Consider the following 27,866-nt stretch of genomic DNA (forward strand, 5'->3'; position numbering starts at 1 on the left):
AATGTGACATCTGACAAATACTGGTAATGAACATCATTAATAAGATGAATGATCATGCACAAGTGGTTAACATGCAACATCATAAATCAGATGAATGATCATGCACAAGTGGTTAACATGCAACATTATCATCATAGTCTTGTTCTGGAAAAGTCTCGTTCTGGAAACTGACCATGTGCGTAAAGTTTCATCCCATATTAGCCTGTGCATTTTTGTTTTGCTATTCTATGGGCAATTTTAAGAGTTTCGGGAGAGGGGAGCAGCTGTGGGGGGGGGGGGGGATAGCAGTTTAAGTCCATAGTCCTAGAACACACTGTTGTTTGAGACCTTTGAACATTGAAACATGGGCACTGCACGTTAAAAATTGATACCATTGCTGAACTGGATGAAAGTCACGTTGACGGCCGACATTTTATCAGCGTGGCATCTGCTTGCATTCTCTACAGTCACGATGTTGTCCAAAGCCACGGAAAACTCCCTTTTGGGACCTTAAGACACAGAAATATAGAAAAAGTACATCATAAATATGATGGATGATCATGCGCAAGTGGTTTACATGCAACATTATCATAACAGTCTCGTTCTGGGAAAGTCTCGTTCTGGAAACTGACCAAATGCGTAAAGTGTCATCCCATATTAGCCTTTGCATTTGTTGTCTCACTTTTTGTTTGATGTTGTATGGACATTTTTAATAGCTTTGGGAGGGGGAGCAGCTGGGGGGGGGGGGAGGGTAGCAGTGGGGTTTGGGATCGCAGCTTATACCGATAACGTGTGGCTCACATGGTATGCCATCATGGCATAAAATTGTTTTAACCTCATGTAAGTTATATCTTCTTTAGATTTAACAGATGGAGTTCATAGCGGCACAAAATGTATACGTAATCAAACCGTTAAAACTACATGTATGTGTTAATTTAAATACCATGGCATATTGTGTTGGCCTTCGTATTTTGCCTTATGGATGTAAATTCCCTTTTTTCTTTTGTGGAGGAATGCCCCTGGTCTGTTTCATCTCTATGATTGTTTGAAAAAGGTATTGCTAAATTTAATCAGTGCATGGTTGGTAAAAAATGCAAAGCCCGTCTGTTGATGCAAGCAGAGATGCAGAACTTAAAAATATATGTGCCTTGTTCTGTGAAAAACGGGCTTAATGCATGTGCATGTGACACTTTTTGCCTTAATTTAATTTTTGCTACGAAGAGGCTTCCGTTAAACGAAAAATACCATAACAGCGGAAAGTATATGCACAGATAAGCCTATGCGGACTGATGTGCTAATCTAGGACGACATTTAACGCACATGCCAATAATTTATTGTCTCATTTGAAGGAAGTTTTATTGCTTAGTTCTAAAAGGGAAAATGGGTCGATCGTTTTATGTAAATCTATGTTTTGATGGGGTGAAATAATGTCCTTTACAGCGGGAAATTTAATGAGCTCTTTTTAATTAAAGGCTATTCGAAATTAATGCATAAAGAGTTCGTCTGCAAACGTAAGTTAACTTTTATTTCATATGTTTAAAATTTTGATTATATTACTATAACTATATAAACCGATTTGAAAAAATACTGTTTGATTTTGTATGGATGTTTTCACATGTTGTATTATAAATCTCCATTTTGTAAAAGCCGTTTCCCATTTACATCCTTAAAATTTGCAGGCTTACGACAGTTTATCAAAAAAAAAAGTTGTGTACGCTTACAATGTAATTTTCGCAACGATCGTAGTAGTCCTTTTTTTCACAATTGTATTTTTTCCACGTAGAAGCATACTCCTGTAATAGTCTTAGTTACCCGTTTATTGTTTTTTAAATACCTGCAGTGGCGTAGCTGCTATTAGGCCCAGGTTGCCCGGGCCTACATTTTTTTTTTATAGTTGAAAAAAAATAAAAATGCTTCAACTTCGAAAAACGCATTTAAATGTTGACCCTGAGGGGGGGGGGTGAGGTGTTAGAAATCTGCATTTCATATTGAACTAATCCTCAGACAATGTTTTCTGGTCGTGTTCAAAGGACATATCTTCCAATTATCAACTCTACTTCTTTATATGTGCATAGATTCTAGCTCGCTTCTTTTCACGTGACTTGCTGTTACAAGTTTACATAGATCTACATGTAGATCTAGCTGTCTCACTTTCAACACTACAGTAAGTTGTAATCGATTATCGTTGGATTTTGAAGAAACATTGATGATGTTTCTGACCACGGGAATTTAAAATGGAGCACTTGCCCCCGTATCCCGATTCATTGACTGAATCCGGGTCGGTTCGGTCCCTTGATACCGAACAAAAACAAAATTTAGTTCTCTGACATTGAGATAAAACAGTAAAATATCAAAGAAAAACAGGACAAAGTCTTATTGTGTGTCTAGATATGGTTTAAATCTCACCACATGCGTTAAAGGATTAAAAAAAATTCCGGGGGAGGATCCACTGACCCCCCGTTTTTATGTATCATATCCGAGCCTACAGCTAAAAAAATGCTAGCTACGCCCTTGACCTGGTATAGGATTTTGTCATTTGTAGTGGTCGATTAATTTGAACGAACGTTGTTCTGCGAAAATAGGGCTTAATGCATGTACGTAAAACGTCATCGCAGATAAGCCTATTCAGTCCGCGCTAATCAGGGACGATATATTCCGCCTTAACCTGATTTCCGAGTAAAAGAGACTTTTTCAGAAGAAAATTACCATAAAGACAGAATGTGCCGTCTCTGATTAGCCTGTGCGGTGTTTACGCGCGAGCATTAAGCCTCGTTTTATAGAGCGCTATACACGCTACCCAGTACACGAAGTACTAAATGTACGTTGTGAATAAATCAGCATAACTGACAGATCATAAACATACCGCTTTCCATCACACCTCGACGGTCGAGAAAAAAAAACGGCACACCAAAAGGATTCAGACAATGATAAAGCAAATGAATAGAAGTGTTACGAAAATACTGCACATAACCCTTTTCATAAATTATGTGTTTCACGAAGTAATGCTCATATTTGTTAGTTAAATTAATGCTGGGGTATTTAACTAACTTAAAACAGTTATCCAATAATGTTGACATTGTTTATCGTTTTCATATTATGTTACCAATGATCATAGATTACAGTTGAAGTAGGAAACAAACGCTTTATTTGAATGCGAGATAAAAAATTATTTCGGTAATATAGGAACTAATTTTAAATTAACAAAATGGAGATTATTTACATGTATATTAAAGGGGCCTTTTCAAATAGTGTGTGATGTATTAAAGTTTGTCATTAAATGCTTTATATTGATAATTGTTAACATTGGATCTAAAAAAAACTCCAGTAAAAACAAAACAAAAAATGAGAAAAAGCAACCCTCAACTCAAAGTCTATCGCTTGGACCTATCGGCCATCCGCGCACATACAATGAGCAATGTACTTAATATAAGCAATTATGGTAGTATCACATAATATAACGGCAACAAGAGAACTCTCAATCGTTCCGCGTTGCAACGCTTTATAAATTTCAGGTTTTTTAATCGTCAAAAGATGCATATAATGGATATTTTAGAGCGTTGTAAATGTTTAATATTTCTGTTTCTTCACAAATATCATAACTACAACGAACATTTGCGAATCTTAAACATGTTGCTGTTTTAATTTCGTCCATTTTCCAAAACGTGATAAGGCCCCCTTAAGTAAGACAATTAACTGTATTGAACATCCTCCTATTAGAATAATGACCTGATTATCTTTATTTATCTTATCTATTTTTTATTGATTAACAAAGACATGAAAACATATCAAAATGCAATAATCAAAAACGTTAATTAGTGAATGATAATACATAGTAATGTATGAACAAAATATTACGTGTATTTTTCTTCTGATGTACATGATTATTTCAAGCTTGACGGCGATATTATTTAAACAGGAAATAATTTTTCGCTTACATTTAATGCTCTCGATTTCAAGTGAAACTGTCTGGGCAATTGATTCGCTTCCGGCTTGCGTACATTCCTTGAGTTTTAGTAAGTCACGTGTACATATGTGAAGTAGAAAAAATAACATCCTTCTTCCTGTTTTTCGTCTTTTCATTTTTTTTCATGATGATGATGATGATGATGATGATGATGATGATGATGATGATGATGATGATGATGATGATGATGATGATGATGATGGTGATGATGATGATGATGATGATGGTGGTGATGATGATGATGCTGATGATGATAACGACGACGACGACGACGATGATGAGGATGATGATGATGATGATGATGATGATGATGATGATTACTATGATGACTATGATGATGATGATGACGATGATGATGATGATGATGATGATGACGATGATGATGATGATGATGATGATGATGATGATGATGATGATGATGATGATGATGATGATGATGATGATGATGATTATAATGGTGATGATGATGATGATGATGATGATGAGGATGATGATGATGATGATGATGATGATGATGATGATGATGATGATGATGATGATGATGATGATGATGATGATGATGATGATGATGATGATGATGATGATGATGATGATGATGATGATGATAATGATGATGATGATGATGACGACGACAACGACGACGACGACGACGACTATGACGATGCTGCTGCTGCTGCTTGGGCTGATGATGGTGATGATGATGATTATGATGATGATAATAACTATAATAATGATTATGCTATTATTATTATTATTATTATGATTATTATTATTATTATTATTATTTTTATTATAACTATAAATTATCATCATTTTAAATAATAATAATAATAATAATAATAATAATAATAATCATCATAATAATAATAATAATAATAATAATAATAATAATAATAATGATAATAATAATAATTATTATTATTATTATAATAGTTCAATTTTGTATAATACGTTATCAAGTGTATGAAACCAAACAATGTTCCAAATTATGTACATATTTCAGACTTGTTACCATCATGATGGTGTGCTCTCTTGGTATATATTTAGCTGTTGGTTCAAATCCCTTGTTTTATAAATGATTTCAGACCACTTTCATAATGATGTGGATACTGGTTACATGGCTGCCGACAGTCGTTGCTAGGTAACGGCTACTTACCCGATTGATTTCATGTTCAAACGGTTCAATGATTAACATTTATTTAAAACATCGAGTAAACTTGTTTTAAAGTGATTTTTCATGAGCATTTAATGTCTTTGTTGTATGTATTATTTATACCAATATAAAGGATAGCTTGTTAAATGTTACAAACTAACCAAAAAACAGCAATAACTTGTTCCATAAAGGATCAGAAATGTAAAGTATCGCAAACTAGCTTCGTGATTTATAAATCACTCCATTGCAATACTCAGTTGTAGTTGAGTAGTTTAAAGTGAACTTTTTCCGCCGGAAAATAAATGTTAACCAAGTAGAACTTGATTTATGTTGGAAATTTAAAAAATACAACCATATATTTTTTGTCGAATCAAGTCGAGAAAAACTTCACATTTGAACAACGCAAATGTTTAAATATCATAAGATAACCACTGAGGCCAAAACTCCTTCCGTTTGAAAAGTTCTTTGTGCTATTGTTTTGAAGAAAGGTAAAAGGTCAGTTTTTAACACTCAACGTGTTATTAGTTTATTTGTTCCTGATTTAATTTCAGTGTCGGGACTTCTGAATATGATCACTTTACATTCGCACAGTCTTGGCCACCCGGCGTTTGTGCTTCAGCAGGCGAGGTGAGTCGTCCATGGAGCCTCGTTTAGGGAAAATGGGGCGTAATGCATGTTCGTTAAGTGCTGTCCCAGTTTACCCCGTGCAGTCCGCATTAGTTGTTCTCGAATGCTTTGAGCTTTAATCAGTAAATACGTAAACCTCAAAGTTGTTCTTAATATAAGGGATTTTTATGTAAAAATATCTATAACATCGAGATTAATCAACTAAATACAAAGTAATAAACACAATACCTGTTACCATCGACATCGATTTGCCTGTCATTTGTTGAGAAATACTAAAAAACAAAAACTATCTTTTGGAGGTTTCGAAGATAGTCGGTGTATAACACTTAGTTTATTTGACAGGAGATCTAGCAACCTACGCGCAGAGATAAGACTGGTTCAGAGCAAAGCTCGATATCAAATCCCTGCCGTTAAAACCAACCACGTGATGATTGACGAGCCACGTTGTACATTAATTTTCGCGTTGTTATTTTAACGTTTTGTTTTATTTTAATAAATTTAGGTGATTTTATTTTATTTTGAACCTAAACTCATACACTATTTTCAATATGGTTTGCGATCCATGTTTGTATTAATACTTGAGTTGAGGTCAACCAATACGAACTTGATACCAATTATTTTTTCTAGATAATGGGGCCTAACATTAAAGTGGCAATGCTGATGCCCGTGTACTCTAATATAATAAATTTTAGTTATGGTCTTTGAAAACATGGCTTAATGCATTTGCGTAAATAGCCGTCCCAGGTTAGCCGGTGTAGTCCGCATGGGCTTATTAGGGACGACACTTTCCATCTACACTGGATTGTTTTGTAGTGGAAAACTGTTCTAAGTTAATATTAACCTCGTTCTGGAAAAATGGGATTAATGCATACATGTGCGTTAAGTGTCGTCCAAAATTAGCCTGTACAATATGCACAGGCTAATCAAGGACGATACTTTCCGCTTTTATTGATTTTTTGTTTAATCGAAGTATCTTCTAAACAAAAATCTAGTCTAGACCGAAAGTGTCGTCCCAGAATAACTTGTGCGCATGCATGAAGTCAAGTTTTCCCACGAACAAGACTCATTATTGCCCTGATGTATTTAAGGTTCATAGCTGCCAAGTGGACAGAAACATCACCACGTGGACCATACATGGACTCTGGTAACACTCAGGCCTAAAGCTCCCAATAAGCAATAAAAAGAGCCTCGCTACATGAAAGCAGGGTTTAATGCATGTTCGTTAAGTGTCGTCCCATATTCGCCTTTGCCGTCCTCAAAGGCTTATCAGTGCCGACACTTTCTGCTTTCGTGGTATTTTTATATTCAAGGAGTCTCTTCTTAGCTTAAATCCAGTTAAGGCGGAAAGTGTCATCCCTCAAGAACACCACAACAGGGTTATTTATAACGACACTTTAGGAATATGCATCAAACCCCCGCTTTCTAAGAGCGAGTCTCAAATAAATACGGAATTGACTGAAAGAAAACATATAGAACGGCCTTAATATAATCTTTCACAGTTAATTACTTTCACTGACAAAATCTCAACAACAAATCATTCTGGGAATGGTATAAAAGAGTAACATATTAACATATTATTATATGTAAACTCCAACCAAATTTGTTCCTTATATACCGGTAAGAATGTTTGTATCTGTTTGTGTAGTTTTTGTAAATATGGTTTTGAGAACGATGAACCAAAATAACACACATGCTTGGTATGGTGTGAGTGTGAACAATTAAATGCATAAAAATCAAAATGATTGCAAACAGTTAAGCATATAGACTTTTAAGTTTTAAGTAATGGCCTTACGGACTCGGCACGTGTATTTTATAGGCCTACGAACGGTAGCCATGAGGGTCCTTATCACTGCAGCGAAGAGCCATTCGATGAGAACCAAATTGCCGTAAGATTGCAGTCATCAATTATCTTGCTATACTATACTTGAACAGAATGCTGAATACACACAAGCAGTACTCTGCGAAAATTAGGCTTTATTGGTGTGATTACTGATTAAAGTGTCGTTTCAGATTAGCCTGTGCAGTCCGCACTGGTAAATCAGAGAAAACACTTTCCGATTTTACGTACGTTTTTAAAGGAAGTATCTTCGCATCGAAAATCTTCTCCAGGCGAGCAGTGGATAGTGTCGTAAATAATTAGCATGTGCGGACTGCATAGGCTTATCATGAGCGAGACTTATATGTTTCCAGCATGCCAATCATAGTCAATAAACAAATAGGTTAAAGCAAATGCAACATAATTTGGTAACTTGTTTTTGTCGGTTAACCTATATTGCACAAAAAGAACTCGAAATAAAGTATGCCACATATTTGTCATGAATATTAGCAACCTGTAATTTATTATAAATTCAAATTTAAGTATAACGAAATGGGAACGGCAACTGCACTCGTATTTATGGCAAGTAATAGAATTCCTTATTACTACAATCCAATCAATCATGTGATAGGTTTTTACAATGCCACGTTCTGATCTATTGTCGCTAAGAAGGAATATATTTGTATTTAGTTCCTTTCATTATGTCCCACTCATGTGTCTTGTTATATGAAATAATTGAGTCTTGTTCTGAGAAAACTGGGCATAATGCATGTGCGTAAAGTGTCGTCCCAGATTAGCCTGTGCAATCGGCACAGGCTAATCTGGGACGACACTTTCCGCCTAAATCGGTATTTGCAAAGAAGAGACTTTATTTTAACGTGTCATAAAAGCGGAAAGTGTCTTCCCTGATTAGCCTGTGCGGACTGCACAGGCTAATCTGGGAGGACACTTTACGCACATGCATTAGGCCCAGTTTTCTCAGAATGAGACTCAATTTATGTCACGATGATGCCTTTGGAAGTTTATTATTCCTTTAGATAATAACTTGTTATTCTCGGAAACAAACTGAACTCAAGTATTGGTATAGACGTGTTAGAACTTTCGATGGAAACACGTGGTAAATGTTGTTGTTGGCATTGATTTGAATGTGTTTTATTTAAAAACACATGGTATTTACAGAAACATAACACATTAAGCCATAGAACCATGCGATATTACATGTTGTAATTGTATGCTTTTTGTATAAATACAAATGACTTCTTCAAACAAAATACACATTGGAAAATTTATCTTTTAAAATAGAAATTAACTTCTTAAAAAAATACATATTGGATAATTTCCAATTGCATAAGTTGGACTTGCAGTGCAATGTTAGCATTTTAAAAAGCATGTGATGCATTTATTTCTTAACAGTCAGTCATTTAATTATTGTAATGCAAAATTCTTCTAAAACAATGCTTAAATACTAGGTTTACAATTGTAAAAATATTATGGAATTTAATTTTAAATTAGTGCTTATAATTGATTATACTTTCATTATACTGAACTAATTATTTGTAAAATACACGCAATTATGTTTCCTAAATGTTTCTTACATACGAACGTCTGTTTTTCAGAGTTTTAAAAACGAACTTTTGATCTACTGGCCCAATCTGTTTAAAGATACGGAAGCAGACCGGTTGTGGTAGGTCATTCTTAATTTTTTATTCAACTGCTTAACCTTTTTTAGAGAAAATAAACTTACTTTATCTACGGTAGATGAACAGGTTGTTCAAATAGTTACAAATGGGTATCCTACCTTAAATGAATTGTTAACATAAGTATCGTATCACATTTTACACAACAAACGCAACTATATACTTATAAGGACACGGTATGCCATGTATAAACGCTTACTCACATGATCAGAAATTCTCGGTAAAGCGGTATTCAATATATGGTAATGGAAATGTTATTATGTAAAGAAATGCAACGTGCAGAACGGAAAATGATAAGGGCACCATCCTGTCAAGCAAGCAAACAAAACTCAAGGTACACCACCAATACAAGAACGTTTACATCAAAGATGAAAAGAGCAAAGATACCTTCCCAACGAAGTAAACCTGCATACAATTGTCATCCTTATCGGAGGCGACAATGTCACTCTTCATGGCAACAGACTCGTGGCGACACAACGATAGGAAGACGGTGCGCAGTGAACCAAGATTCCATTCAGAGACGAGACAACGCGAACGAACGCACCGGCGTCCACCACACCGCCTAGACAATCGAGAGTCAACCGAAAGACAACCGAAGACCACAGACGACACCGCTACAGTAATGATGGTCGAGGTGGCCGGGCTGATCGGGACACCTAGCATACTCATCGTGACTACTACAGACGCTAGGTAACATGCGGTTATTGGAACCCAAACGGTGTTAACAACGCCAAATGCTCGGAAACTATATGATTAGAAATCATATCAAATCACGTGCACTAGAGTACACAAAGATAGAACGTTCGGAGGAATGCCGTTTGTTTTCTTTAACGAGCTCTTCGATACAATAGTATGACCGATTATCATCTACGGCGCCGCCATATGGGAAGCTAGGGAATTACCATGCATCAAAGCGCAGGAAGATACTTCCTTGGGGTTTACAGGTACACACCGAATGCGGCTGTCAATGGACTTCCTTGGAGTTTACAGGTACACACCGAATGCGGCTTTCAATGGACTTCCTTGGAGTTTACAGGTACACACCGAATGCGGCTGTCAATGGACTTCCTTGGAGTTTACAGGTACACACCGAATGCGGCTGTCAATGGACTTCCTTGGAGTTTACAGGTACACACCGAATGCGGCTGTCAATGGACTTCCTTGGAGTTTACAGGTACACACCGAATGCGGCTGTCAATGGACTTCCTTGGAGTTTACAGGTACACACCGAATGCGGCTGTCAATGGACTTCCTTGGAGTTTACAGGTACACACCGAATGCGGCTGTCAATGGACTTCCTTGGAGTTTACAGGTACACACCGAATGCGGCTGTCAATGGACTTCCTTGGAGTTTACAGGTACACACCGAATGCGGCTGTCAATGGACTTCCTTGGAGTTTACAGGTACACACCGAACGCGGCTGTCAATGGACTTCCTTGGAGTTTACAGGTACACACCGAATGCGGCTGTCAATGGACTTCCTTGGAGTTTACAGGTACACACCGAATGCGGCTGTCAATGGACTTCCTTGGAGTTTACAGGTACACACCGAATGCGGCTGTCAATATGATTAGAAATCAGTTTTAAATTCCATTGAGATTGACATAGTAGGATTAGCAGAAACACACTTAAGACGAAATGAAATATTCCAATATACGGGTATATATGGTATGGAAATAACAGAAAGAGTTTCACAAAAGAGCCAGTGGCAGTCATAGGCGCTCGATGTCAATGACAATGTTGTTTGTTTTTATTTATTTATTTATTTATATATTTTTTAGTTACCCGTTGTTTATTATAATGCATACACATACTAAATTAATAAAAATCTTCCGACAAAACGTTTTCTTAAAAAAAGATAGTTCGACTATGTACATAGATATTGACAGGGACCTATACAAACAAATATTGAATACACAGACCATCAAAGGTATCTTGGACTCAACATGCGACTCGTACAACTGACGGAACATTTGTTCCTTGTTCTGAGAAAAGTGGGCATAATGCATCTTATGGTATTTTTAGTTTCAAGGAAGTCCCTCCTTACCGAAAATCAAGTTTAGGCGGAAAGTGTCGTCTTTACGCACATGCATTTTGCCCAGTTTTCTGAGAACACGACTCATTTATGTATTACCGCTGCATTTGTAGCTAACCCAGCAACACGTGCACTAGAGTACACAAAGATAGAACGTTCGGAGGAATGCCGTTTGTTTTCTTTAACGAGCTCTTCGATACAATAGTATGACCGATTATCAGCTACGGCGCCGCCATATGGGGAGCTAGGGAATTACCATGCATCAAAGCGCAGGAAGATACTTCCTTGGGGTTTACAGGTACACACCGAATGCGGCTGTCAATGGACTTCCTTGGAGTTTACAGGTACACACCGAATGCGGCTGTCAATGGACTTCCTTGGAGTTTACAGGTACACACCGAATGCGGCTGTCAATGGACTTCCTTGGAGTTTACAGGTACACACCGAATGCGGCTGTCAATGGACTTCCTTGGAGTTTACAGGTACACACCGTATGCGGCTGTCAATGGACTTCCTTGGAGTTTACAGGTACACACCGAATGCGGCTGTCAATGGCGATATGAGCTGGGAACCACCTATCGTGCGTCAGTGGATGTGCATAATGTTACACTATTTCCGCTGTGTGAACATGGACAGCAAGTGACACGTGACTGAACAAGCGTGTTTTCGTTTGGTCGTATCGTAGCCGCAAACATTTAAAAAATGCTTATTTAGACATAGAAAATATAGTGTCATAAAAAACATCGATGGCATATATTCTGACAATTTAATAACAAACTCTACATGCAAACGGATAACCGACCAAGAATTACTCTTATGTTTGAACAATATAAAAACGATTGGAGAACAAGAATCGTACGGAATAAATTAAGAACTTATAAGACATTTAACTAATGTTGAAACTGAGCTCTATTTTAAATATTATAGTATGTCAAGAGTAAGATGAAGTTTAAGAAGAAGTGCATTAGATTAATTTAGATGCCCGTCTGCACCCCTTAGAATAGAAACAGGCAGATACGAGGAAGTACCCGAACATGAACGGACTTGCTTTCGCTGCCTCACATATATAGACAATGAAGAGCGTGTGATAATGCACTGCAACTTGTATGGCGGAATTCGCCAAGATATGTTTGATGATATTTTTAATATTAAACCTGGTTTCTTATCGCTAGATACTTCAGATCAATTTTGTCAGCAAATGTCTAATGAGTCCTTTGTTGAATACACTGCCTAAGCCTGCAATGAAATTCAACTGAACCATGTTTTTATCATATTTATAATTGTATGTACAGAAATAAGACTAATCCGTCTGTCTGTCAGTCTGTCTGTCTGCAAATGACCACATTAAAATGAACACATCAAACATGATGGCCATTAATTCATTAAATGTATCTACATTTTAGAGTGCAGCAATATGAAGACTATTTTACTTTACACAATACGGCCAGAAAAGTCTCTTTTATAAAGAAATAAAATTATAACATTATTTTTGTCTAAATTTAAGGGACCATGAATGGACAAAACACGGTGTTTGTGCCAAGGACGTTCCTGCAACAAATGGAGAATACAATTACTTTAGGAAGGGGCTTGAACTCAACAGGAAGTATCGCCTGCTCCAGTAAGTGAAATGGCAAAACACGCAATAAAAATTACCCCAATGTTCATATCGGTACATGTTTATATTTTTTAACATAACTCTTACATACCACGTGTTTTAACAAATAGCAACTTGTCATACATGACGGAATTTACGTAGATGGGGAGATACGTAGATCTATATGTACTTTCTCTCCTGCGGACGCAATCTTTGTTTGTCTTTTATTTAATAAAGGCAAGTGATAAGTAATTGCCAATCCACACATGACAAAAAAGACACAACATTTACATGTAAAATACATGGCTATATAATGCATACATATATAGTACCGAAAAAGAGCTAATTGATTATAATTAATCTGCTGAATGGTTGAATAGGTCACCATGACAGTCCACATCTCTCACTGTGAATTAGTATGTTTTAGACAATTTAGATCTTACTGCGATAAAAGGAATAAACATTTGATAATGTACAGAGATGTTCTTTTAACGGGAATACACGCTTGATGCAGAGAACACATTATTTATTTAGATCATAGAAGTCTTTTTTGACTTCGATGTTTTTCAAGGGGCATATCAACTTTCAATATTTTTTTTTGGTATATTCAATATATGGGATTTAAAGTTATTTTAATGTCTGTGTTTAACTTTTAATGATATTGTGGCATTATAAACTTATAATGCGTCGAAATATTTTATTCATTTTTTTTGTTGGGGGGGGGGGGGGTGCTGGGTAAAATAACAATTCAAATACTGCTTGATATAAACTCCAATGGGTTGATTATCTGTTCTCATACATGTCATGTGTCTAAATTTTCAATCGCTGAATTAAACTTTTTTAGGGGCCTTTTCACGATTTGGTAAATTACAAAATTGAAAAAATTGTTTCAGATTCGCAAATTTTCGTTTTAGTTATGATATTTGTGAGGAAACAGCAATACTGAACATTTACCATGCTCTAAAATAGCCACTATATGCATCTTTTGGCGATTTAAAAACCTGAAAATTATAAAGCGTTGCAACGCGAAACGATTGAATAATTTGGAGAGTTCTGTTGTTGCCGTTATATTTTGTGAAACTACGACAATTGCTTATATAAAGTAAAAAATACGACCATTATAGTATGAGCACAGATAGCCGAATGGTCTCAGCGATAGACTATTGACTCCAGGACACCAGGGGTCAGTGGTTCGAGCCATGTTGAGGTTTTCTTTTTTTTACTTTTTTAAATTTTATACTTCATTTTTTACTGGATCATTTTAGATCTAATAGTTACATTTATCAAAATAAAGCATTTAATGACAAACTTCAATACATGCCAAAATCTGTGAAAAGGCCCATGTAATTTCACCTTACCTCGTACAGAAGACACATTTTTCATATTTCATGGATAAAGCAATGTCACGCGGTGACCGTGTATTTCCTATATAAGGTAAGTTGTGGTTAATATCCAGTCAGTGAAGCAAATGTCAGCGCTTAATGACGTAAACTTTATGAACAAGATGACGTCATCAATGCAGCTTAGTGCTGTAACAAGAATGATCATGGCAGGATACTCTCGTTTAGTTGTCATCTTCCTGTATATTTATTTCATGTAAAATTGTCGATGGTCAACACAGGGATATAAGGCTGCAAGAGGATCCATTCATGACAGAACATCGTTCTTATCAAACATAAAACCAAACTATATTAAATAATAAAATTATTCCAATTCCAGTTAGTTGCAAAAACTTAATACCCTTTTGATTGGATTTTTTTTATCTTGCAACAAATATCGTGTAGAAAATGGTTTCTTCATTTCCTTTAATTAATACGCATATACATATTATGCCGACGTTTATTATTGTTACTATTGCCCATTTCATCTGTTCCTCTGACTAGATAAACTCCAATCAATTCTTGCCAGGCCTAGTCAGATTTTTTTTTATGTTATAGGGATTTATACACTGAATACAAAACGTATACACCGGAAATCGGCAACAAACATATCGGATTGTATTAAAACCCGTCCGAGCCGTAATCTTGATATGCTGATAACATACACGTACTTTAGACAATATAATAAAAGTACAATTTCGAGCAGAAATCTTGATGTGCTGATAACATACACGTAATTTTGACAATATAATAAAAGTACAATTTAAGAGCCGCGATCTTGATGTGCTGAATACATACACGTACTTTTTACAATATAATAAAAGTACAATTTAAGAGCCGCGATCTTGATGTGCTGATTACATACACGTATTTTTTACAATATAATAAAAGTACAATTTAAGAGCCGCGATCTTGATGTGCTGATTACATACACGTACTTTTTACAATATAATAAAAGTACAATTTAAGAGCCGCGATCTTGATGTGCTGATTACATACACGTACTTTTTACAATATAATAAAAGTACAATTTAAGAGCCGCGATCTTGATGTGCTGATTACATACACGTACTTTTTACAATATAATAAAAGTACAATTTAAGAGCCGCGATCTTGATGTGCTGATTACATACACGTACTTTAGACAATATAATGGAAGTATAATTTTCGAGCAGGAATCTTTATGTGCTGATAACATACACGTACTTAAGACAATATAATGAAAGTACAATTTAATTCACTGCATAATCTCTCATATACATGTACTATCATTTAAGGATCCTGGAAGTTGCGGGCATAACACCAAATCAGACGACTAATTACACCGTAAGTTTTTTTTTTGTTATTTGGAAAGGTATTTATATTATTAATGTGAGACAGTTTCAAGTTGCTTTTTCTACCAAGATTAAGTTTACAAACACATTATTCCAGCAACAACATATCATGATAGTAATATAGTCACACCGTAACAGCTTATAGTATTATGAATTCGATACTTGACACAAACGAAAACATCAATCCAATAGTATGCCAGCTACCAGACACCGTTTTGCACTTCACCTGCTAATGAGCTAAGTTTTGACTTTTATGTCCGCAATATTGAACAAATTTGGGCATAGAGAAAACGCGCTATTAAAAAGTAAATTGGTACTTATATTTACACAAATGTAAAACATTAAAACATAATCGCATACCCCTTAACTATCTAAAGATTAATTTATTGACAACCCAAATTAAATCAGTAGATGAATATTATAGATATGACATATTTTATATTGGCGCATTTATCGCCATGTTATATTCTCACGTATTTATGTGTAAGCAAGTGTTTAATGCGATAAGCTTATTGATTACATTAATGTCATCAAAAAGACGTTTTTGAGTATCTCTTACAGATTGGTCAAGTGCATGACGCAGTGAAGAACACCACTGGGGTTGAGGCTGTCTTTATGTGCTATTGCGTTAGAAAGGTATAGAGCAATTTTAATACCCTAAATAATGCGATAATACAATCTAGTATGTGAAAATCCATATTGGATAATTCACATAATACCATTTCATTCGCTGAACATTTTACCATTACTTACACATTGAAATTCAGAGGGCGACAATGCGATAGTGCGATAGTACGATGGCGACAATGCGATAGCACGATGGCGACAATGCGACAACGCGATAGAACAATGGCGACAATGCGATAGTCATCGTACTGTATTGTAGCACAGCCGTCATCGTACTGTCGCATTATCGCCATCGTTCTATCGCACTGTCGCCATCGTATTGTCGCTTGTCGTCATCGTATTATCGCATTATCGCATTGTCGCCATAGTACTATCGAATTGTCGACTATCGCCTTCCGGTACATAAAACTATTCTTATTGCAGAAACAAAATATTTAGATCAGTAGATGACTTTATAAAGATGTACTTTGAAAGAGGTAACAGTTATAATGAAATCATATTCTTACTAAGTTATAGACTGGGTATTGGTGTAAGGCATGCCGAACTGTAAAGCATTTTTAAAAGTAGCTCCATCTAGGAAAAAATACGATGTGCGCATGTGTACCGGAAGGCGATATACGACAATGCGACAGTACGATAACGACTATGCGACAGTGCGACAAATGCGATAATAAGATGACGACAGTACGATAACGCGATAGCACGATGGCGACAGTACGATATGACAATCGCTTTGTCGCCATCGTACTATCGCGTTGTCGTACTGTAGTCATCGTATTATCGCATTGTCGCAATCGACTATCGCACTGTCGCTATCGTATTGTCGCACTGTCTTATTGTCGCCATCGTACTTTCGCATTTTCGCCAGCGAACTATCGCATTGTCGCCATCGTACTATCGCATTGTCGCCATCGTACTATCGCATTGTCGCCATCGTACTATCGCATTGTCGCCATCGTACTATCGCATTGTCGCCATCGTACTATCGCATTGTCGCCATCGTACTATCGCATTGTCGCCATCGTACTATCGCATTGTCGCCATCGTACTATCGCATTGTCGCCATCGTACTATCGCATTGTCGCCAGCGAACTATCGCATTGTCGCCAGCGTACTATCGCATTGTCGCCATCGTACTATCGCATTGTCGCCATCGAACTATCGCATTGTCGCCATCGTACTATCGCATTGTCGCCATCGTACTATCGCATTGTCGCCATCGTACTATCGCATTGTCGCCATCGAACTATCGCATTGTCGCCAGCGAACTATCGCATTGTCGCCATCGTACTATCGAACTTTCGCCAGCGTCGGCCTCTGGATTTTATGTGTAACCATGATGGCCCTAACGGTATACCGTAAAACACATCTCGCGTATCCTACTCGTCATCGATCTGACCCTATCCAAGACTGAAATCTTTATGGAGCAAAGGGCGTTTGCCCTGCAAAGTTCACGGATCTCGGTACCATAAGTCAATAAAACGTATGAAAAAAAACATGTTTACCGTTCGTGTCGTTACATTATGCTTCAAAACTAACTGTCCAGCGCTGTTTGAAACCTTTGTTTACCTGTGTGCCCTTTTAAGACTAAAACAAATTGTAAGACTTAAATTATGCATTTTTAACATGAAAATTATTGTTAACATTTGAAATTGTTTTTACTCGATTTTCTTTCAAGTACTTTTTCACGTGTGTTGATTTCCTTTACCATTTGCAAATTCCTCGTCAAAATTGTTGAAATCATCTAACCTTCATTAATATTGATTTACCTCTGATCCTAATCGATTTTCTGTTTTTGACTCTTTATCAACATTCCTACAACAATAGTTCGAAGAGTGCGTGACTTTCGAATGAATTAACATTGAAGAGAAGCATGATAATCTCACATGTGTGCGCGCTAAAATTTCGTAATCGGTCAGGGGTATAATTACACTTAAAACTATTGGGTCAGCACCTCCGATGTAATAATACATTAGCGGCAAAATACAATTAGATAAAAGCCAACACATGGACAACTAGATCAAACAATCTTATGATATACATGAATATATACATTCGACAAATAATTATAAGTTTATTTACAAAAGCCTTATATTGGAGTTGTAATGATTTACATAAATGAACCAGATAATATTAAGACAACACGTAGTTGTGTAATTATAGGTTTGAAATCGTAGGTGTTTAATCAAAGGTGCCTCTTCATAGTTGTGTAATCATAGGTGTGTAATCATAGTTGCGTTATCATAGTTGCCTTATCATAGTTTTCTTATAATAGTTGTCTTATAATAGTTGTGTTATCACAGGTGTGCTCTCATAGTTGTGTTTACATATGTCTGTTATCATATTTGTGTTATCTTATGTGTGTTAGGATATGTGTGCAATCATAGGTGTGTAATCGTAATTGTGTAATCATAGGTTTTTAATCATAAGTGTGTAATAATATGTGTTATCATAGGTGTTTAATCATAGGTGCGTAATCTTAGGTGCGTACTCATAGGTGCGTACTCATTGTTGTGTAATCATAGTTGCGTTACCATAGTTGTCTTATCATAGTTGTTTTATCATAGTTGTCTCATCATAGTTGTCTTAAAATAAGTGTGTTATCACAGGTTTGTTTTCATAGTTGTGTTATCATATTTGTGTTATCCTATATGTTCTTTCTGTTCTTTTCTTTATCATTGGTGCGTAATCATAGGTGCGTACTCATAGCTGCGTAATCATAGCTGTGTAATCATAGGTGTGTACTCATAGTTGTTTTATCATAGTTGTCTCATCATAGTTGTCTTATAATAAGTGTGTTATCACAGGTGTGTTCTCATAGTTGTGTTTACATATGTCTTATATCATACTTGTGCTATCCTACATGTGTATGTTTGTTATCATAGGTGCGTTATCATTCTTTATAATGAAATCGAAAATCCACATGTTACCATTTTTTTAGTTCTAACTTGTGTTGTGTTGTATTTTCAGAGACGCATGCACCCAGAAAAACGTTATATCCTGACCGAGATTCAGATCTGCCTCGATAAAACGAAGTTCACTCCAGTTGCTTGTCCTAACGTACAAATTAAACGAAACAGATGTCCTGGTTTCTCCAAATGTCCCAAACATTTCTCGTATCCGCCAATACAGTATGGTCCCGACGAAACGATCTATTTCGAAAGGTTTGGGGCGTTATCTGGTATCTGATAAACGTGGAAAACAGCAACAAATAAAGACAATGCATTCGTTTCAATATATAATATATAGAACATATATTTAAATACGTGAAGATTGTATACATTATTTAAATCTTTACAACAAATGTATTTTCATTTCACAAGTACATGTAGGAATGGTAAAAAAACACAAACTATTGCGCCTTAATACGCCATAATAATGCCCAATCAGATTTGACCTTATGTCAAAGGTCAAGTACACAATAAGGGATTACAAAGGCACCAAAACACATCACTTGGCTCTGTCGTTGAATTTATTGTATTATTATTTTATTATACATTATCGTCCTTCTTGGTACATGTTTATTTTGTTTTCTATGTAGCATTACGATTGTTTTGTAGCATTTAGGCATTATATTGTATTCCATTTTTAATCATCTGATAGTGCATGAAGTCTCTTATGTTTGAGTATTTTTTTAAGCGTTATCAAAATAAACTTGTTCATTTTCAGTAACTGTATTGTTTCATCATAATAATTACATCATTTTAAACAAACAATGGTAATTTTAATATATTAAAAAGCTCGCACATATAAAACACCAGTTCACAAAGCTTCTTATTCAGTGTAATGCCACTAACATATAGCTTTGAGCAATAAGAGACTATAATATGTAACTCTTCGAATCCTGGTTCACAATACTGTCTGCTATGTTTCAACGTCGCATTATGCAATTCATTCGAGACAACATCTTAGGGATTTCGATAAAGAAGAATGGCAGAGAAAGGGGGCTCCTTTCCTTTCTAGTCTGAAAAATTCCCTACGTCGTCGTGTGTTTTGTGTGCACATCAATGTCGGCCATTGATTCCAAGTTATCTGTCAGTAACTGGGATGTCCTTGACAATGATTATTTTTGGGAATTTCAATTAATTCCCTTATCCATCCTGATGATAAAGTTCTTCACTCCACGCTTTACACGAGCAATTCGTTGGAACGGGTATTTCAAGAGTCTCCTTGACAAATGCTCTTGAGCCATCAGCGTTTGGACAGGTTATTTTTACCTTCCTGTATCTGATATTCATTTCTCTACAATGGACGCACGAACATTCAAAGGCACTTGGATTGTTCGGATCTACGCGGGTAAATGTTGAGCACATCCCAACGCACTGTCGTGTGAGAATCCTTTTAGGAACACAGTTCTTGTAAGAAATTATTTGTGACGAAAGTTTGCTCTTGCATGGATGAGATTCGCTTGCTGTCACAAGCAACACTACAACGGTTGACGTCCATACAAACAATGCGTACAGGTTGCATCTGGGTAGACGAATGCTCCTGAAAGAATCATTCACATAATTAATTCTCTATTCACCTTCATTATGTTGATATCTTAAATTTAAAACAAAAACCAAATATAATAGTTCAATGAAGATATAGACCTTTATATAAAATACAGAAAGTTGGGATAGTCTTCATGAACATTTGCCTTGGATCGTCAAAGCAATTTAATAACAAGCTTTTACTTAGAACATCGTCTGTGGGATTTCATAACGGCACATGCACACTTACATATACAAAAAAAGAAATCAACCATGGGTTAACCGGCAATATTAACTATGGGCGGAGCTTACACGTTTAAAGCCATCGCTGAAAACTAGCATTTGAACTGATACATTCACCCCCAGTGTGATCAGCGCATGTTTTACCATCGCTGAAAACTAACAGTTGAACCGATACATTCACCCCCAGTGTGATCAGCGAATGTTTTACCATCGCTAAAAACTAACAGTTGAACCGACACATTCACCCCAGTGTGATCAGTGCATGTTTAACCATCGCTGAAAACTAACATTTGAACCGATACATTGACCCCCAGTGTGATCAGCGCATATTTTACCATCGCTGAAAACTAACAGTTGCCGATACATTTACCCCCAGTGTGATCAGCGCATATTTTACCATCGCTGAAAACTAACAGTTGCCGAGACATTTACCCCCAGTGTGATCAGCGCATATTTTACCATCGCTGAAAACTAACAGTTGAACAGATACATTTACTCCCAGTGTGATCAGCGCATGTTTTACCATCGCTGAAAACTAACAGTTGAACAATTACATTGACCCCCAGTGTGATCAGCACATATTTTACCATCGCTGAAAACTAACAGTTGAACAGATACATTTACCCCCAGTGTGATCAGCGCATATTTTACCATCGCTGAAAACTAACAGTTGCACAGATACATTGACCCCCAGTGTGATCAGCGAATGCTTTACCATCGCTATTAACTAACAGTTGCACAGATACATTGACCCCAGTGTTGGGATTTGTTCCACTACGTAGATATACGCAAACTCCATTTAGTGAAAGCTTTAAATCATGCAAGTTCATGTTTTTCGTTGTCGTTACCGATGCATTAGTAAAAGCGTACCCAATTGACTTGAAACAATGCGTATTGCTGTTGCTTTTGTTATTGCACACATTCAGCAGTATGTTTGTAATATTAATGCATCCACTTGCCTGCTTTTTGTGCAATCTGTAACTGATCGTTTGGGGTTTTAAATTAGAGTATGAAGATATGTACTGAGTATTGTTGTATATGTATAGGACACACCATGTTGGTTGTTTTATATTATGTCACAATCTTAGGAATGTCAATCTATCCCACCGCCCGGCTCTCTGATGTCTTCTGAAATACCGTTAACTTTTCTTTAATCCATAATTCACATGTCAGAAAAGTACAAAATGGACACAAATACATTAATATTAAAATTATCATTTTGAACGGTTAAACAGTTTGACACAATTTTATATTTAAGGGGCCTTTTCACGTTTTGACACATTGACACAATGGAAAATAAGAATCGCAAATGTTCGTTGCAGTTATGATGTTTGTGAGGAATAGTAATACTGAATACTTACCATGCTATAAAATATCCATTATATGCATCTTTTGACGGATTTTAATACCTTGAAAATTATAGAGCGTTGAAATGTTAAACGATTGAATAAAGTGGAGAGTTCTGTTGTTGTCGTTATATTTTATGAATCTAGGAGGATTGATTACATAAAGTATAAAATTAAATGTGGGAATGTAGCTCAGTGGTAGAGCGCTCGCTTTGCATGTGATAGGCCCGGGTTCAATGCCCGGCATCTCCATAATATTATAGGTCGGGCTGCAAAGACCTCGTGAAGAGGCAAGTAGGAACTGTAAATAAACTGTGATCACACGTGAGAACGAATGGCCGAGTGGTAAAAGCCATAGACTTTTACTCCAGAACTCCAGGTGTCAGTGGTTCGAGACCAGATGAGGGTTACTTTTTTTTCTTTCTTTAATTTTATTCTTGCTTTTTACTGGTGCTTTTTAGATCCAATTTTTACATTTATCAATATAAAGCATTTAATTACAAACTTAAGTACATGCCAAAATTTGTGAAAAGGCCCCTTTAACTTGAAAAACATTCGTACAGCTGTTGTCTTCTTTTGGATGCTATTAATTTGAGGTAACTACATGAAAAAAGTGTTTTCAAACAAATATCAAATACGTTTCTTATTGCTCAATGTATTCTATACAATATTGTAAAATAATTATTTTTTTACAGTTGTTTTAATCTTCTGACACAATACAATTATGGAGTTTAGTACTTTTTGAACCTGTTTTAACCCATTTATGCCTAGCGTCTAGAAAAAAGGCAGCGTCTCATCAGGGTCTGCGCTGTTTGCTTAAAGGAGTTATGTAAGAAATATTCTTAATATAGAAATAAATATACTAGACATCCCTAATTTTGGAAATAAATTGATCCAATTTAGAAGGATGGGAGAGTCCACTAGGCATAAATAGGTTAATTGAAAAAATAATACATTCAAAAAGATGTGCAAATTCGTATGTAAATTACGCCAAAAATATACTCACAGGCAACGACCATTGATTGTATCCATCATGCAATCACAAACGTTAGCCACATTGAACATGGCCATTAACAGACACAACAGTTGCGCGTAAATGATCAACAACCAACAGGTCATTAGCGTAATAACAACCTTTTTATAGTGGTCAAACTGCACAGACAAACAAACCTTTTTGCACTCGATACGAAGTCGACCTTTCTGAACTTGTTTGATACGGGAGATAGGCTTTATATCGAAACGTGCTCTGGTGACAGTAAAACGAGTCTAGTAACGGCAGCGTGACACTCTTCAAACATGACAACTTACGTGAAAAACGCTGACATATCTTGTTGCAATAAGGAACTGACCACTTTGAGATCATTATTAACCTAAAGTAAGGTAGGAGTTGGTCTAATAAGCACTGGACATTTTTCTGGAAATAAATGTTGGGAAAACGTTCGTAAAAATACGTTTTAATTAAGCCTTTGAATCTTTCCTTATAAGCATAAAGACTGCATTTAAGATTGTATTAAAATAGGGGTCGGGTACACTTCAAGTCGTTATTTATAAGTCGTAAAAAATACAGCTCATTTTACTCATTTATATATTTTAATATAATTAAGTTTGTGCAGTCATGCATAGTAATTATGTCATATGATAAGTCGGTTTCCTGTAACATATTGCACCGACTTTATAATAAAAGTTACATGTACTTGATTTTACCTCCCATATAAATTTTTGATACAAATTAGAAATATACGTTTAATTAATATGGATAATATTTCCGTTATTGATACTGCCTAGCGTCTAGAAAAAAGGCCTTTGCAAACAACGTAGACCCAGATAATACGCCGCAGTCCGCACAGGCTAATCAGGGACGACACTTTCCGCCTTAACTTGATTTTCGGTAAGGAGACACTTCCTTGAAACTAAAAATACCATAAAGCGGAAAGTGTCGTCACTGATTAGCCTGTGCCGACTGCATAGACTAATCTGGGACGACACTTTACGCAAATGCATTATGCCCAGTTTTCTCAGAGCACGACTCATCTAAATTCAATGCACAATGACCGAGGTCTCTTACAGCTCCAATATTTTATACTAAGTGTTTATCAATTATTGTTCTAGCGGCATTTATAGATGTTTTGTCTACAGTAGTCGACTGAAGATATGTAATGAATACCAAAGTAAATCAAACAACTGTTTGAATTGCATTTTGTTATCCAGAGAGAAGAAGTAAACGTACAGTCATTTCGCATATTAACAGTCTTTCCCCACCAGCCGTTTGCGATAGAGCTCACGGTAAGGTTCAACTAAACAAAATGTCATGCAAACATTGTGTTCCAGTATTTATTATATTAGTCGGTGAGGTTTGTACATTACATTTATACAATGTTTTAAAATAGTATTTAAATTAAGTAAGCTTTTTTATGGTAGTAAATGTGACAAGTAGAAAAAATGGAACTATTTACACGTAGGTCTTGTTATATTCCATCGGAACACCGGAAAAACATGCACAAATTTAGTTATAGTTCGTTTTTTAAAGAATAATAAAACAATCCACCGCAGAAAATACACACTTTGAATATTTACGTATTCTATGATGTATCCTTGATTAAATAATAGAAACAAATACTTTATTAGCAGATAAGTTTGCAAAAAACTTGCCATAATCATGATGAAGTTGAGAATAATATCAGAAAGATTTTTTGCAATATTTAGCATATCTTATTTCATCTACAACTGTCCTAAACTGCTAACAATAATAATAAAATAAATAGCTCTAATAAAACAAATAATAATAATAAAAATAATAATGACGGTTATGAACTTATGATAATAATAATAATAATAAGAAGAAGAAGAAGAAGAAGAAGAAAAAGAAGAAGAAAAAGAAGAAGAAGAAGATGATGATGATGATGATGATGATGATGATGATGATGATGATGATGATGATGATGATGATGATGATGATGATGATGATGATGATGATGATGATGAAAAAGACGAAGATTATTCGTCTGTTTTTTAATGTCATTAATAATAATATTAATAAACAACACTCTGCTGTTATAAAAGCCTGAAATTATTATAATATTTACAAGTAAACAGTTGATAATTGAACGTTTGCATGTTGCAGATTTTTATCCCGGTAGAATTGGGTCGAACTATCCAACGCTCAATCTCCGAACCACGGAGGCTTTCTATTTTTACAGGAGGGTTTGAGAGCAGAATCATGCTTTGTTTTGACTAGTTATATCCACATATCCGTAAAAATTAGGTGCGACAATATTTACGAAATAAGGCGAAATATCACGAAGTGCATTACCTTTTTAATAGCTTAAGGAACTCGAAATACCCGTAGATCACATACAGGACATGATAGCAATTATAGTTAACATATCCTACACACATGATTTGTTATATTGTGTTACAATTAGTAATTGTCAAATTTAGAATAAACAATTCAAAACAGACAATTACATGTCTGTTTTGATAATAATAATAATAATATTAACTTTAAATATTCATTTATGCCCTGCGAATAAGTCTCTGATTTTGTGATCAGTATAAAACATATAAACATTGTTCTTAGAGTAAAACTTTTTATAAACTGTGGGGTTTATTAACTATGAAGATTATAACAAACTGCATTTTTATGTAAAAAAACAAGATCTGTGTTTGTCAGAAACACTATGTCGCCTTCTGCGCCACATTGAAGCTATATATTTGACCTTTGACCTTGAATGATGACCTTGACCATGACCTTTCACCACTCAAAATGTGCAGCTCCATGAGATACAGATGCATGTCAAATATGAAGTTGCTATCTTCAATATTGCAAAAGTTATAGAAAAATGTTAAAGTTGGGGCAAACAAACACACCAACAGACAAGGCAAAAACAATATGTCCCCCACTATAGTGAGTTGGGGACATAAAAATCACCTCTTATGATCGCACGCTGAACAAGTCATTTTCAGGGCCGTTTATTAGGATGTGTAGAGCACTTCAATGGTGATGTATATGACTTTTGAAATATATTATATAATTAAAATTCAAAAACTTAAAGTCACATAATAAGTCCTGCCCAAACAATGTTAAGTAAATTTTGTAAATATGCATTCAACTAATTTGCTGAAGTTTGTGGTAACGATCAATTTAATAAACAGCTATAGATTCGAAATCCAATTCTACATGTGTGTGCGTAAAGTGTCGTCCCAGACAGGCTAATCATGGACGCCACTTTTCGCTTCCATTGTATTAATTGATTAAATGAAGTCTCTTCCTAGCGGAAATCCATTTTAGGCGGAAATTGCCGTCACTGATAAGCCTGTGCGGCTGATCTGGGACGACACTTTACGCACATATTATGTAGCCTGGCTGTCTTACAGCGCAGTTCTTATCGAAGAGAATTTCCCAGAATACAGATTTTAAAAACAACGCAAAAAGCATAACGTGATTAGAAATCGGATTTCTGTTACGTTTGGCAGTTCAACACACGCGTTTTTAGATTCATGTGATGTATTTCTTACAGTACAACGGTTTGTGGTGTGAGACATAGAAGAATGGCTATCTAACTTTGAAATCGCAATAAGCGCATATTCAGTTCTTGCACCGCATAGACCGATGAGTTAACAAATCATACAACAGACCTCAAGATTGTTTGTGAACGAACAAAATGAACCAGAAACAAGACAATAAGAGGACAACACTTCAGTGAGAATGAATATTATTGTATTAAGGGACTTGTTAGTAGATAACAAAACGCGAAACTATTGAATAATTTGAGTGTTTCTTTTTTTCTGACATTTAGTAAATTCGGGAGCTTACCGGATTTCAGTGAGGTTACTTGGAAGTTTGAACATACTCCAAGATGGCCTCGTTTTCGTGTTTTTCGTGGAGGAGTAGTGGACATCTTCTTCCGGTAAGCCATTAGAGTGACTAGACCACATCTAGCGTTGACATTTAAGACCCAAATGATTTTGTATCGTGTATGAAAGTGTAGAATACACCTGAAAATGTATGCAGTGACATCGTCGGAGGAAATAACGTAACCCATATAATGGTTCATGTAAATAAAAAACTTGAGCAGCTAGCATCATGACAAACGGAACGAAACGTCCGTCACTTGGAAACGAGGACTCAGGTTCCACAATTTGCTCAATGGAAATCAGTTCCAAAAAGAGGGGTTAAACCATTTTTCTTGGGCAATACATTAGTTATCAGAGATAAAACGGCGTCGGGCAAATAAAATAATCATGATTTTAGTTCTATCTTACTGTAGACGTTCGTTAATACTGGGTATTATAACAAAAAAAGATATTTGTACACCAGATTTCTCGAACGTCATGTAAATAGACATCAGATTTGTGAATGGTTTTCCTTCAAAATGTTTTATCCAGACGTCTGCGATGTTGAAACAAAAAACTTTGGGAAGCACAAACACCATATAGCCGAAGGGGCGTAACCGATTAAAATAAATATAAGTGATTTACCGGGTAAAACGATCCGCTAATCCTCAACAAAAATCACGAAAACGACGCTATCTTGAAAGTAAGTGGGTATACGCATGCCCCCCCCCCCCCGGATGATTCAAGATGGTAGTATTGTAAATTG

General features: G+C 35.9%; 2 protein-coding genes and 1 non-coding gene across 11 annotated transcripts; 2 read left to right on the forward strand and 1 right to left on the reverse strand.

The window, feature by feature from the left end:
* Positions 1-1,312: 1,312 nt before the first annotated feature.
* LOC127845521 (ribonuclease Oy-like) lies at positions 1,313-19,874 on the forward strand. 9 transcript variants are annotated; one of them, XM_052376525.1, is made up of 10 exons: positions 1,313-1,490; positions 5,029-5,084; positions 5,648-5,723; positions 6,812-6,867; positions 7,540-7,609; positions 9,156-9,223; positions 12,777-12,890; positions 15,523-15,571; positions 16,141-16,215; positions 19,177-19,874. In XM_052376525.1, the coding sequence occupies exons 2-10, from the start codon at positions 5,041-5,043 to the stop codon at positions 19,393-19,395; spliced, it is 771 nt and encodes a 256-aa protein (XP_052232485.1). In that variant the 5' UTR covers positions 1,313-1,490; positions 5,029-5,040; the 3' UTR covers positions 19,396-19,874. The 9 variants fall into 9 exon arrangements, with proteins under 9 accessions (XP_052232485.1, XP_052232482.1, XP_052232480.1 ...); XM_052376520.1 differs by lacking the exons at positions 1,313-1,490; positions 5,029-5,084; positions 5,648-5,723; ... (1 more) ...; positions 7,540-7,609; positions 9,156-9,223 and adding exons at positions 9,263-10,226; positions 10,273-10,640; positions 10,687-10,778; positions 11,571-11,616; XM_052376522.1 differs by lacking the exons at positions 1,313-1,490; positions 5,029-5,084; positions 5,648-5,723; ... (2 more) ...; positions 9,156-9,223; positions 16,141-16,215 and adding exons at positions 9,248-10,226; positions 10,273-10,640; positions 10,687-10,778; positions 11,571-11,616.
* On the reverse strand, positions 19,515-27,223 carry LOC127845527 (bursicon-like). The gene is made up of 2 exons (XM_052376535.1): positions 27,081-27,223; positions 19,515-20,694 (listed from the first exon to the last, which is right to left on the reverse strand). Exons 1-2 carry the CDS (start codon positions 27,200-27,202, stop codon positions 20,298-20,300), a joined length of 519 nt encoding a protein of 172 aa, XP_052232495.1. The 5' UTR covers positions 27,203-27,223; the 3' UTR covers positions 19,515-20,297.
* Positions 22,449-22,519, forward strand: Trnaa-ugc (transfer RNA alanine (anticodon UGC)). Its single transcript has one exon. It is a non-coding gene; the product is annotated as a tRNA-Ala (tRNA).
* Positions 27,224-27,866: the final 643 nt, after the last annotated feature.

This window comes from Dreissena polymorpha, chromosome 9 (genome assembly GCF_020536995.1).
Source record: "Dreissena polymorpha isolate Duluth1 chromosome 9, UMN_Dpol_1.0, whole genome shotgun sequence".
Classification (NCBI taxonomy): Eukaryota; Metazoa; Mollusca; class Bivalvia; order Myida; family Dreissenidae; genus Dreissena; species Dreissena polymorpha.

What these genes read in the sequence shown, in the direction of transcription:
- LOC127845521 (XM_052376521.1), top strand. Translation starts at nt 10,140, where the DNA reads ATGCATCAAAGCGCAGGAAGATACTTCCTTGGGGTTTACAGGTACACA. An exon ending in GACTTCCTTGGAGTTTACAG is followed by an intron (nt 10,227 to 10,272) that starts GTACACACCGAA and finishes TGGAGTTTACAG; the next exon opens with GTACACACCGAATGCGGCTG. An exon ending in GACTTCCTTGGAGTTTACAG is followed by an intron (nt 11,617 to 12,776) that starts GTACACACCGAA and finishes TCTAAATTTAAG; the next exon opens with GGACCATGAATGGACAAAAC.
- LOC127845527 (XM_052376535.1), bottom strand. Translation starts at nt 27,202, where the DNA reads ATGTGGTCTAGTCACTCTAATGGCTTACCGGAAGAAGATGTCCACTAC. An exon ending in AGTAACCTCACTGAAATCCG is followed by an intron (nt 20,695 to 27,080) that starts GTAAGCTCCCGA and finishes TGATTCTTTCAG; the next exon opens with GAGCATTCGTCTACCCAGAT.